The sequence below is a fragment of the Sardina pilchardus genome, chromosome 1 (genome assembly GCF_963854185.1).
Source record: "Sardina pilchardus chromosome 1, fSarPil1.1, whole genome shotgun sequence".
NCBI lineage: Eukaryota > Metazoa > Chordata > Actinopteri > Clupeiformes > Clupeidae > Sardina > Sardina pilchardus.
Genome location: NC_084994.1, coordinates 10,200,887 through 10,214,020, shown reverse-complemented (window position 1 = coordinate 10,214,020; position 13,134 = coordinate 10,200,887). Strand labels below are relative to the sequence as shown.

The 13,134-nt window shown below is 41.5% G+C and overlaps 1 protein-coding gene and 1 pseudogene across 10 annotated transcripts in view; both read right to left on the bottom strand.

The window, feature by feature from the left end:
• The window catches only part of LOC134080947 (NACHT, LRR and PYD domains-containing protein 3-like), a 143,349-nt gene extending 134,454 nt beyond the window's left edge, over nt 1-8,895 (bottom strand). Inside the window, exons 1-6 of one of the 10 annotated variants that reach the window (XM_062537589.1) lie at nt 8,759-8,895; nt 7,846-7,957; nt 7,436-7,531; nt 7,042-7,179; nt 4,510-4,781; nt 2,344-2,381 (exon numbers count right to left, since the gene is read on the bottom strand). In XM_062537589.1, coding sequence (XP_062393573.1) covers nt 2,344-2,381; nt 4,510-4,772 — 301 coding nt within the window. In that variant the 5' untranslated portion in view covers nt 4,773-4,781; nt 7,042-7,179; nt 7,436-7,531; nt 7,846-7,957; nt 8,759-8,895. The remainder of the gene's footprint in view (nt 1-2,343; nt 2,382-4,509; nt 4,782-7,041; nt 7,180-7,435; nt 7,532-7,845; nt 7,958-8,758) is intronic. The other 9 variants (XM_062537551.1, XM_062537583.1, XM_062537566.1 and 6 more) reach the window with 9 other exon arrangements.
• LOC134076331 (zinc finger protein 850-like) overlaps nt 1-13,134 on the bottom strand; it is a 769,162-nt pseudogene that overhangs the window by 402,763 nt on the left and 353,265 nt on the right.

The window sequence follows — 13,134 nt, the reverse complement described above, 5'->3', positions numbered from 1 at the left end:
TTTCTGGGAGATCTCGTTATCGTTTTGGATTGTCGGATTTTATAGCCTACTTATTGTATATATAGGATGAACAAAGTCCATGGATTTGCTATATTAAATCCAGTAGCCTTATTAGGCTATGTGCCACGTCCGATTTCGCAAGTGGTGTAGTAGGCCTAGGCTACATTTAAAAATCGACAGCCGTATGTGAGATCCATTTCATGAAGAGCAATTGTCTTGTGCGATCATGCCCCCTCCCCCACACTCGTCTAACCAGTTCACTACATTATAGCCGACGACTGCCTCTCCCTCTTCTCTCTCGACAGACACCTGAGGCCGACACTATGTCAATGTAAAAATGTGCGTGAGTGTGCGCTGAACCACGAATTCACAAAGGCTATTAACTTTTCTTTTCAGCAGACATCGCAAACATAAAAAAAATCGCAAAACAGAAAATCTTTCATTTTTTAATAAAACGACAACTTTTTTCTTGATGAGTTCCGGAGAGTTTCTTCGAATGGGTTTCGAACCCCGGTCGCTGGCGTACCTTGCACATGTTTCAACTAATAGCGCCACAGCTCGATTGTCAGCACCGTTTACTTTATTCGCGCCATGGACTTGAAACGCCGATCAAAAGTTCTGACATGTTAAACTGACGTTAGTTATTAATTCACCACATGATAAAATGCTGTCATATAGCTTGACGCCCAGCAGCCTATGGTAGTCTATGCCTATCTCTGAATCAACATGAACATGCATACGATACATACGTTGTTAGAAACTTATATTGCGGAGCTAGGCCTCCTAGTCGATGGTTACAATGAATCACCCTCACTGCCCTATCGCATATCTGACCATCCATTGTTACAATGTTACAAAATGCGCGATCTTCTCCATGCATGTAGCCTACGGTTATAAGTAAAGTGACAAGCATAGGCATGTATTAAAGAGATTTCTGTTAAATACATTTTATTTTCAGTCGTCAAAAGTGGTGGGGACAAAATCTGTGATGACAAGTGCTGGGTAGCCTACATGTAGGCTACCCAGCGTCGCCGGTTAAAATGAACATGCCTCCGTTTTAAAATAGCCTATACACATTTCTAAGTATTCCTAGCATGTAAATGTAGCCAAAATGTCCATCTTGTCCATCTCTTTCGTCTTCGCCTTGACATTGACAATAATAGCCTATTCACGGAAATGCGGTCTTGTGACCGTAGCCTAATGAATTCATGAATTAATCTAAGGTTGCCTTTCGAGTAGCCTATTTCAGGTTGAATTGAAGGCTATTTCCTTCTGATAGGCCTATAGGTTTCTAAAACCATTTTCATTCATTTCAACAATGGTTTATTGAAACGTCGTTTGATTAATTTCGCCAGTCATCACTTTCATTTTAATGATTAAATGAGACGGATATGCGGAGCATTTCTCTCCCTCTCCATTGACCAAAACATTGCTCTGGCATCTCTGCTGGACTGACTGAGTTATAGGCTACGTCGAGTGAGAGAGCTGTGAGGTAGGCTGTAAACATTCGAAAACTCTGCAACTGCAATCTAACATGCCGAGCGTCATGTCTCTTTTCTCCGCTTGTCACCAGCGCGGTGTCCTCGGGTTTTTCCATGAGCCGAACCTTCATATTATTAGGGCGGTCTATGTTGCCCCCTTGCGGTTGCAGTTTTCCCGATGCTTCGGGAGTCCCGATGTGCGGGAAAGAAAGGAGCATTCTCAACCCGTACCATCTGTACTTAGGCTACTTTGTACACTTACTTTGTATTTGTAATGTAATTACTTTGCAACTGTATTAATTTATGAGGAGTGATGTTCCATGGAAAAATGTAAATCTATGTTCATAATGATGATTAATTACTATATTTTAGTTATATATAACTAGTGCATCATAATTGTTCTGTACATATTTTATTAGTCATTAAAAAAGTCTAACCATTTTTCTTATTTGAGTCTTGAACAATTGCTCCCTCTCATAAAAAGTAAAAAAATAAAAGTTTCATGAGAAATCATTAAAGTGCACTCAGTGACAAGTACACAAACATGCGGTACAGCTGTAGCCTGGCTAGCGCCTACCACTTCTCAAATGAGACGTGGTCTGGCAACCAGACGTTCGTTTTCTCGTATTTGAAAAAATGCCCAGATCCGTTCATTGGGCGCCACGGATGTCTATCAAATGCGTCTGTGCATAGCTCATCATGGTTTCGCTTTCTCCCCTGTTCTGTGATTGGTCGCCAACATCAGGTGAAAATTTGGGTGTTAGTTTCCAGACTGCCTTAGCAGCGTGAAAGAAATCACCGCGCAAGGCAGGATGGGAACACCCAGGCTAGTACAGCTGTAGAATGTGTTAGAGAGTCTTACCATCTTGCTTTCCTGACATTGCAGCATCCCTGGAGAAACTTGACAAGAAGACAATGCAAATTCATTATCAATGCATTTCAATAAATCACATATACATGTACAACAGAATATCCATAAAAGTACTGGAGAAATACTGTGTGTGTGTGTGTGTGTGTGTGTGTGTGTGTGTGTGTGTGTGTGTGCGTGCGTGCGTGCGTGCGTGCATGGGCGCATACGTGCGTGCGTGCGTGTGTCTGAATATCGAGCTTTAATGCTTTAGTGTAGCGTAGCCTATTGTTTCTGAAGTTCATTTGCTGTGCCGTTGTGGCCCTTACTCGCAGTTTCCCAAATATTTACAAAGTAGCACAAACTGTTCGGAAGTCACAACCAAGTCTATATTTGCAATAATTTAGGGGAATAAATGAGCGGCCCCTCCTCCAGTGGCACGAGTGGCACAGCCCTCACAAACTCTCATGTGTGCAGGGGGGACGTGTAGTAGGCCTAGGAGTATGATGACATTGAGTACAGAGATATCATGCCGTATTTTATGGACTGGTGCCCGAGGATCCATCTCCAACTCAATACGGCCAAGACCAAAGAACTGGTGGTGGATTTCCGTAGGAAAGATCATCCCCCATCAGCACCAGTGAGCATTCAGGGAAATGAGATGGTGAGGGTGACACCTGGATGTTCACCTGAAGAGTAAGCTGGACTGGCCTAACACCACGGCTGCACTCTACCAAAAGGGGCATGAGCAGGCTGTATCTGATGAGGCAACTCGGATCGTTTGGGGTTTAGTGGGCGCTTTTGAGAACATTTTACAACTCAGTGGTGGCATCAGCCATTTTCTATGCGTTAGTATGTTGGGGGAGCGGCATTTCGACTGGATGAAACTGAACAAACTCATTAAAAGAGCAAGTGCTGTTCTGGGATGTTCAGCTTGACCCAATAGAGATAGTGGGAGAGAGCAGGATGGTGGCTAAGCTGACATCTGTGCTGGGTGATGAGCGTCACCCAATGCATGTCACTCTGACAACACTGAGCAGCTGTTGCAGAGACAGGCTGCTACACCCTGTGTGTATGAGAGACACATCGCTGGTCCTTCCTGCCCACTGCTGTTAGATTGCACAATAAGCACCGCCCCAATAGCACAAGGCACTTTAGGACTACTAGAGCTGTTTTACTGACTACGATTTTTATACATTATACAATGACAATGACAATATCTATTCTTAGGAACTGTGGCTTCCAATCAGAACAGGTTATCTTTGTTGTTGTATTTATTTATCTATTTATTTCGTATTTTAGCATAAGTGCAGGACCAGGATGACGAGATTGTGTTACTGTGATAAATGGCTGTACACATGTGCTCAAACAGGTGTAGTGCAGGGGACCAGGAGTTTGTATTGTTGCATGTCTTACTGATGATGCATAGGGTGTGTCTGTCTGTGTGTGTGTGTGTGTGTGTGTGTGTGTGTGTGTATGAGAGAGAGAGAGAGAGAGAGAGAGAGAGAGAGAGAGAGAGAGAGAGAGAAAAGTGGGTTGCAAAAAGCAAATTTCTCCTTTGGAAAAATTAAAGGATTAATTTTACTTTAAAGGAATAATTAATAACCCTAGTCTGGCTGTCTGTCTATTAGTCTGGGGAGTCTGCGCTTTATTTCTACTGCACAAGAGGCAGGATCAATGGACATAGTTCCAATGACTCCATATGCTTGGATAGTCCCTCAACCAATCAGACCAATGATCTGGGTGTGCCTGGTGGATAAGCCAGTTTTCTGATTGGACCCAGCAAACGTGGACAGGAAGCAGGAGAGATACTGTAGGCCTATGTGTGCAGGTTTCCAGCCTGAGTTACTGGGCAAAATCTAAATCCAAACTCTAAATCACCACCAGATCTCAAAAGCCCTAAAAAATAAAATGTCACAATATGTCTTGCAGTCTTACATTACAATCTTCCTCACATGGAAGATTTGACATTTAATTTCACTGAGCAACTAGCAACTGGTGAGTTGTGTATATCTACAGTACCTCTCTTAGTTGGTCTGTACTATGTGTGTGTGTGTGTGTGTGTGTGTGTGTGTGTGTGTGTGTGTGTGTGTGTGTGTGTGTGTGTGTGTGTGTGTGTGTGTGTGTGTGTGTGTGGTGTGTGTGTGTGAGAGAGAGAAAGAGAGAGTGGCGTATATCTACCTCTCTTCTAGTTGGTCTGCAAGGTTGTTGAGGTTCATCTTCCTCAGGATGGTCCGAGCCATTTCCACTGAGCCTTCCTCCCCATAGGCCTCCTTCATCTTAGAGGCAACTTCTGTAACATCACATTTCTCCAGCTTTCCTTTGGGGATGGGCTCAAACTCCTTCATGATCCTCTCAGACAGGTGTGACTTGAACCGCTTCAGGTCTGCTTCCTCCAACTCATCCAGAGTTCTGAAGAGCAGGTCCAGAATGTTCTCAGCCATGGTGCTCACCTGTCATACAACAAATAAAGATCGTTGGTCTTGAAGGGTCTAGACACTTTGCCACAGTGCCCATTTAGTATTTATTCCTGTTGTGGTTTTAAGGAGAAATGTGGTCTAAAAACAACCTAGGGTCTACTTTTGGATTACAATGAGAGTGGAAGATAGCTTATTTTGCATTAAAGACAGTGGTAAATGTTACATTATAAAACAAAAAATTCCAGTCCTTGATTAAGGCTGAGCTGCATTCAAAGCCTTTGTCAAAGCAGTGTTTATGTGAGTGCTTCTTGACAACCTGTCTGCTATATGTCACTGAAGAGCTACATTGCTTGTGGAGCAGAAAGAAGTGGTGTAGTGGCCACCTCTCATTTGAGCTCAGCCTGCTGCAATATGAATGGCTCTCCGTAACGAGACTACGGGTGCGCCTCTATTTAAATCCAGGAACTCTTGTTAGAAGGTGCCAGAATGTCAAAGACCACCGCAGGTAGGCTATAGTGATGCTCTCTGCGTTTCTATTATATATATATTCTATAGGATAATATGTATCTGTTTACATTGCTGCTTATAACTGGCTCTTCCTCCTTATAGAATGCCTCATCATTTGAGGTGCAAAAGGTTAGTCTGGAGTCCTGCTAGGTATGGGGGCATCATCTAAATGTGCCTTCTTTGCCTCTTAACAGACTAAAAATGTCATTAAAAGGTTTGTACTATGTGAACAGAGTCCTTACAAGACAATATGATTCAAGTTTGTACAATAAAAAAGAGCCTAAAAGACGCAAAGAAGCAGACACATCAGTCACCAGTGCTGAAACTCTAGAAATATTTTTCAACAGGGACGTTTGCAACTCTTGGTTTATTTTTTGCAGTGTTTCAATTTGGTAGTGGGCAAATTCCAAGCTGTAACGCATGTCTTCTTTCTTTGTGCATTGATACTGAGCTCCACTTCTATCCTCTCTGTCTGTGGTCCCACACTGCGAGATCTCACACGAGAGGTCGTGGACTTTCCTTCGTGAGAAGCTGGAAGGGGTAAGTGTTCATAACAGTCTTCTTTTATAAACGTCGGGTTCGTGAGCCAAGTTGTTGGTGCTTCGTTTTATGTGTAGACACCTAGAGCAAGCTTCTGACGAGGTTTGGCGCTGTTTTGAACAATGTTAGTGGTTTAATAATGCGATTTTGACTACCCGTAGGAAAAGCTCCCGTGCTTCCATGTGAATCTCGCGTGGTTCAGATTGGGTTGCGGTCTCGAACTGATTCTACATGTATACAGACTTTTCCAAAGCTTACAGACTGATTGGTGCTTTGTTTTATGTGTAGACACCTAGAGCAAGCTACTGATGAGGTTTGGCGCTGTTTTGAGCAATGTTAGTGGTTTAAAAATGCGATTTTGAAAGCGTGTGGCTGTAAGCCCGATGCTAACCCACTGTTTGCGATTTTGGACTGTAGCTCCTGCCCGTGCTAGCTCTGTACTGCGTGATGAGCGAAAATGACTTCCTCCACGGCTTAGTTGATGTATTTTCATTCAAAAAATAGCTTTATTTTAAATTTCCGCCAAACTTACACTTAAATAGATAGATATTGCCTTTGTATAGGGCCACAAATAGGACTCCATTCAAACATTACATACAAATACATATAAATACAAACACCTCCAAACCTCAAGAGACATGTAATGAGCATTGTATGCAACTCACTTAAAGGAACTTACAGTTTTGAGTTTTATTGGGTGCGTTCGTAAATTCAATCTGACACTCTGAAAAATAGAATAACGCTCTGAAGTTCGAAAAAGACGAGCATTCTAACTTCCAGTGAATTAACGAACGATTATTTGTGTTTATGTTTACAATATGGATGCCACTACGGCACTTTTGAAACAGGGTTTATGTATTATTCAAAACTCAATTCCACTGATGCAAGAACTTTCTTGACAGTGATGATGAAGAACAATGCGAGAGCAGTTATTTAAACCGTCTACATAATCTTGATGAGCAACGCTTGTAATGTCAAGTTGGAAACGTTCTTCTAGCACTAGCACTAAAATGCTAACCTGTTAACGTTACGTAGGTAACTAGATTCGTTACTAGCTGACTGATGTGACGTCACACTCTGCTACTCTGTCCTTTCAGCTGGAGTGCCCAGAGTACGCTCTGGGTGCTCCGAGAGTGTGACGCTCTGAATAAACGAACGATAATTCCATCCACACTCTGAATTTACGAACGGTTAAAAAAGTTTCAGAGTGTGCTCGGAGCGCACGGAGTGCAATTTACGAACGCACCCATTGTTATTTCCTTGAGGCTCTAACGCTCCCTGTAGAGAACTGGCTGGACTTGTTCTGTCACAGTAGGTTAAGGTCTGCTGAAACAGTCAACCGCAGAACCAAGACGTCATCTGTGGAGAACTGGCTGGACTTGTTCTGTCACAGAAGGTTAAGGTCTTTTTATTATAAAGTTTTTTATTTTTCATTTTATTTTTAACTCTCCTCTGTGAGGTTCTATTCTAAAACATAACCAACCACAATGTTGCCTTTGTATACTAGTGCCTTTACTGTATATATGGCCACAGATAGGACTCCATACAAACATTACCTGCAAATGTAATGTACAGACACCTCCAAACCTCAAGAGACATGTAAAGAACATTGCGTACAGCTCACTTGGTAAACAACTTACAGTTTTCAGCTTTATTTAGTTGTTATTCCCTCGAGTCTCAGACGCTCCCTGTAGAGAACTGGCTGGACTTCTTCTGTCTCAGGAAGTGAAGGTCTGCTGAAACAATCAACCACAGAACCAAGACGTCATCTTGTCATGTATGTTTTACCTGTTTTGAGCTTGTTTAATATAATGATTTTATTTATTCTGATACCACAAGCGCAAGTTTTTTATTTTTTATTTTATTTTTAACTCTCCTCTGTGAGGTTCTATTCTAAAACAGAACCAACCACAATGTTGCCTTTGTACACTAGTGCCTTTATACAGTATATGGCCACAAATAGGACTCCATACAAACATTACATGCTGATGTAATGTACAGACACCTTCAAACCTCAAGAGACATGTAAAGAACATTGCATACAACTCACTTGGTAAACAACTTACAGTTTTCAGCTTTATTCAGTTGTTATTCCCTTGAGTATCAGGCGCCCGCTGTAGAGAACTGGCTGGACTTGTTCTGTATCAGGAAGTGAAGGTCTGCTGAAACAATCAACCACAGAACCAAGACGTCATCTTTTCATGTATGTTTAACCTGTTTTGAGCTTGTTTAATAGAATGATTGTATTTATAATGACTACCACAAAGGTTTTTTTGTCAACTTTCTGAATTTTTGGACAATGATTCTCCGGGACACACATGAGACGCTTCCAGTAGAGAACACAGCAAGTTGAGGTGGTCAGATTATCAAGAACAAAATATTTATCATAAATGTTTAACTCCTTCCTCACACAAACGACTCCATCCTCCCCATCAATATCTTTTTCATACTCTCTCTAACCTCATTTTCAGTTTGATCAAACAACAGTGAGTTTGATCAAGTAATTATGCAAACTAAATAGAAATCAAACTAGAATCTCTAGTCATGTTGATCAAAAGCGAAATGCCTAGAATCATTGATCTAGTCTCGAAACTTTTTCTACCGTGTCCAGGAAGAAAAGTGTCATAACTTTATACATTAAGGAACTATCAAAACAACTGAACAGGTTGCATCTTCCAGACATATAATTCAAAAGATTAGGTGGTAAAGTTTAACTTTCTGTGAAGTTCTAATAGATCTAACCAGCGTGACCATGTTGTTTTATAAAGTCTAACAGGAACAATATTTGGAAATGTATGGGCACTGAGATTGCCATTCTGCTCTTAACTTCAACTGCTAAGGCCACAAATAGGAGTCCATATAAATATGACTTACAAATGGTATGTATAAACATCTCCAAACCTCCAAAGAAGAGTAATGAACATTGCATACAACTCTAATATTCTGTAAATGAAGGAACTTACAGTTTTGAGCTTTATTCTCTTGTCATTTCCTTGAGTCTCAGATGCTCCCTGTAGACAAGTGGCTGGACTGGTTCTGTCTTGGGAGGTTTAACGTGTGTTCATTCTGTCACGAGGAAAGCACCTCATCTTGTCATGAATGTTTAACTCTTTCCTCCTCGTTCCTGTATGTCTCTTCTAGTTATAGTGAACCGAGAGGCCGCAATGTGCTCCTCACAGATAAGAATTGCGTTCAAGGTTGGCACGTGTATGAACAATCGGACAGTCTGTTGAATCAATGGTAATATTACAAGAAACCACAATTAATCTGACTCCATAAAATTAAGAACTCAACCTAAAAAATGACCAAATAGTTAATCAACTTCAGCAGACTATTGGCATGGCATACAATAAGAGAGACCCTATATTGCCTCACGGATAAGAATTGTGTTCAAGGCTGGCACGTGTATGAACAATAGGACAGTCTGATGAAGCAATGGTAATATTACAAGAAACCACAATTAATCTGACTCCATAAAATTAAGAACTCAACCTCAATAAATTACCAAGTTTATCAACTATAGCAGACTATTGGCATGGCATACACGAAGAGAGATACTGTACACTATATTGCCAAAAATATTCGCTCACCTGCCTTGACTCACCTGCAGTATGAACTTTAGTCACATCCCATCCTAATCCATATTTATTATGACACTGGTCCACCTTTTGGAGCTATAACAGCTTCAACTCTTCTGGGAAGACTTTCCACAAGGTTTAGGAGTGTGTTTATGGGTTATCGTTTATTATATTGTTCAACCATTCTTTCAGAAGCGCTTTTGTGAGGTCACACACTGATGTTGGACAAGGCGCCTGGCTCTCAGGATCCACTCTAATTCATCCCAAAGGTGTTCTATTGGGTTGAGGTCAGGACTCTGTGCAGGCCAGTCAGGTTCATCTATGTCTTTATGGACCTTGCTTTGTGCACTGGTGCACAGTCATGTTGGAACAGGAAGTGGTCATACAGTTCAGCTAGCTGTGCAGTTCAGTTTAGTTGACTTAAACAGCTGTGAACTGGACAGGCATGAGAGTGAAGGCCGCCTCACCTCTGGACAGACATGAGAGGGAAGGCCACCACCTCACCTCTGGACAGACATGAGAGGGAAGGCCACACACACACACACACACACACACACACACACACACACACACACACACACACACACACACACACACACACACACACACACCTCACTTCTGGGACAGAGCCCACAGACTGGATTAGCAACATGGTCATCATTGAGAAGCCTGACAAGATTCAAATCTGTATAGACCCAAAGCCACTTAACAAAGCCTGGCGGAGATCTCATTACATCATGCTGACGCTAGATGATGTCCTCTACAAACTGCCCACAGCTCACATATTCTCCCTGGTGGACGCACATGATGCCTTTTTTAATGCAAACTCGACAGGGAGAGCAGCTTCCTCACGACGTTCTGGACACACTGGGGGCGCACCGGACATGTCCTCTTTTTGAAACCTAAAAATGTGTCCGGGCGGCAGAATCGTCCGGGATTTTGTTATTCTAGCCCAGGGGTGTCAAACTCATTTTCACCGAGGGCCACATCAGCACAATGGTTGCCCTCAAAGGGCCAGATGTAACTATAAGATTTGTAGCACCAGCCACAACATCTTTAGCATCGGTATAAAACTTCCCTAAAATCGAGAAGAGCTAAAGTTATCAGCATGACATGTTCTTTTTATTATTGTTATGTTTGTAAAAACAAAACAAAAACCTCTGTCAGTTCCATACAGTTTGACTTTTCAATGAGGGTCACTGGTCAGTCAGGAAGAGGTCATGCCATGTATTTTTTTTTTTTTAGATTTTTTATATTCAACTTAACTGTCATTGAACAAGCGAAATACCAGTAACGAAATGCAGTTTCTCTACTGTTACTGCCACTACTGCAAACACTGTATCTGTGTTGTTCATACTACATATATTTATACTCTACTGTTACTGCCACTACACTGCACATATTGTATCTGTGTTGTGTTTGGTTAGCGCCTGGAGTTCAGTCCAAACAGTTCAATCTTAGTCTCCAAAAACTGCAGTCTTAGTATCATCTGACCATAAAACCTTTTCCCCCTTTGGTAGCAGAATATTCCATATGTGTTTGTGCACTTCCTGAACTCCAAGCACTATGTTTGGCAAAAACCAGACACATACCACCCAAAACACACCATACCTACTGTGAAGCATGGTGGGGGCAAAATAATGTTGTGGGGATGTTTCTCTTCAGCAGGGACTGGGCAATTGGTCAGGATAGAAGGGAGAATGGATGCTGCCAAGTACACCCAAATTATTGAGGAAAACCTGCGTCCCTCTGCTACACAGCTGAAGATGGGCAGGTCATTCGCCTTCCAACACGACAATGAACCCAAACATATTGCCAAAAGAACAAAGCAGTGGCTTAAGGATATGAAGGTGAATGTCCTTGAGTGGCCAAGTCAGAGCTCTGACTTAAATCCTATAGAAAATCTGTGGATTGACTTGAAGAGAGTAGTCCATTGCCGTTCCCCACAGAATTTGACTGAATTTCTAATAATTCTGCAAGCAAGATTGGGCAAATATTCCCCAATCTAGGTGTGAAAAGCTAATAGAGACATATCCAAACAGATTGATGGCTGTAATGAAAGCAAAGGGAAGCTCTACAAAGTATTACTGTAAATCAGGGGTATGATGACTTTTCCAACCCTGTTATTATGTTGTCTTTTTTTCCATTATGTTGATGTTGTACAGCTAAATTTTTAAATAAAACTGGATTTTTTTCTTTTTTAAATGGGTTTTGATTTCAGGCTGTAAGACCAAAATAGTAACTATTTCAAAGGGGTATGATGACTTTCTATAGGCACTGTATTCATGAATATCTTTTGTCTCATTGTTTCTAGGCAGGTAGTAATTCTGCAGGTAGGCTATCTGACATTGCATTTTCAGGAGACTTGCCATAACTAATGATGTAAAGATATAGCATGTTAAAATGGCATGTCATGTTTGCATTCACGGTTCATGGACAACCGTAATAGCCGTTACCTCCTGTCAGATGTGCGGTGATGGTTTTTTCTGAAGCCTCTTTGAAAGCTCAGAAACATCACCTAATCTAGGCTACTTATTATTTTACATGCAGACATTATGGCAGCAACCATTTCACTTTTGATAATAAACTACATTTTGGTACAAGATGTATACAGCAAGAATAACAGAATTTGTCTGAAACAATGTGGAGAAATCAGCCCCTAAAACTGTGGCCACTGCTCAAATTTATGGTCATCTGTTGTTGAGATGGCAGAGTAATTACATTCTGAAACGTTTATATAACACAGTTTACAAATCTTGAAAAGAAAAACACAATATACCAGATGGATTACACAAATAATTATTAGCCTAAGGAAAAACAAGATTTGTTACCGTAATTTTAAATACAATATTTCATGGCGCTATTGCGCTGCATGGCCACCAGATGGCGACATTTCACTGCTTACGTCCAAATAATAGTGTAATAGCAGTGCCTTGCCGCCATCTAGTGGCCATGAAATATTTATTGTAATGTTTAATGTGACAGACAGAAATGAAAGCGTAAGCCTTAGGTTCTGTCAGGAAGACTCAATTCTCATTCACTACTTTCGACCAATCACCAGTCTGTATCAGTTTTTAAAACGTCTTTGCACCTGCTTTCTGCTTTCAGGTGCCGGCGATTTGTCGATGTCCCCATCACCATCCCTCCCTAACCACCACCAGTTTGGCCTTGTCCAGTGTCCAGGGGGAAGGCTCCTCCCCCCTGCCGTCATTCCAGCAGGATCTGCACGCACAGTGACCTGGACTGAGGACGGGGCCTACGCCAAAGACTCTCATTGCTGCTGATGTCTTTTGCAAATCCTTTGATGGATTAAAACATATGTTAACTTTCATCATGCCTGTCCCCGAGTCTTTCTAATAGAACTAAAAATTATAAAGATTGATCTGCTTGTTTTTGAAGGCCTTTCGACAATGATTAACTGCACACCACACCAATAGCATCTCACAGAAATGTGGCCCATTATATTTATTAGAAAAGAAACAATCATCAAATGATCTTGTGCTTCCACAACATTCATATGCTCATGTTTTAATTATCATGATGATCATAAAACTATATATTGTGACACCCCTGCTTGCAGCACAAGTATGCAGCCATTTGAAGGCTTCAGTTCTCTGGAGATAAACTCACATCTGCCCTCACTCATCTACCTGCAGCCTACAGTATGGAGATGTGACCTTAGTTATTATACTACTGCAATGCACTCATCTGGTGCAGTGTTGTACTGACTGTTATCATTGGTGGCCAATGCAAGTAAGAAA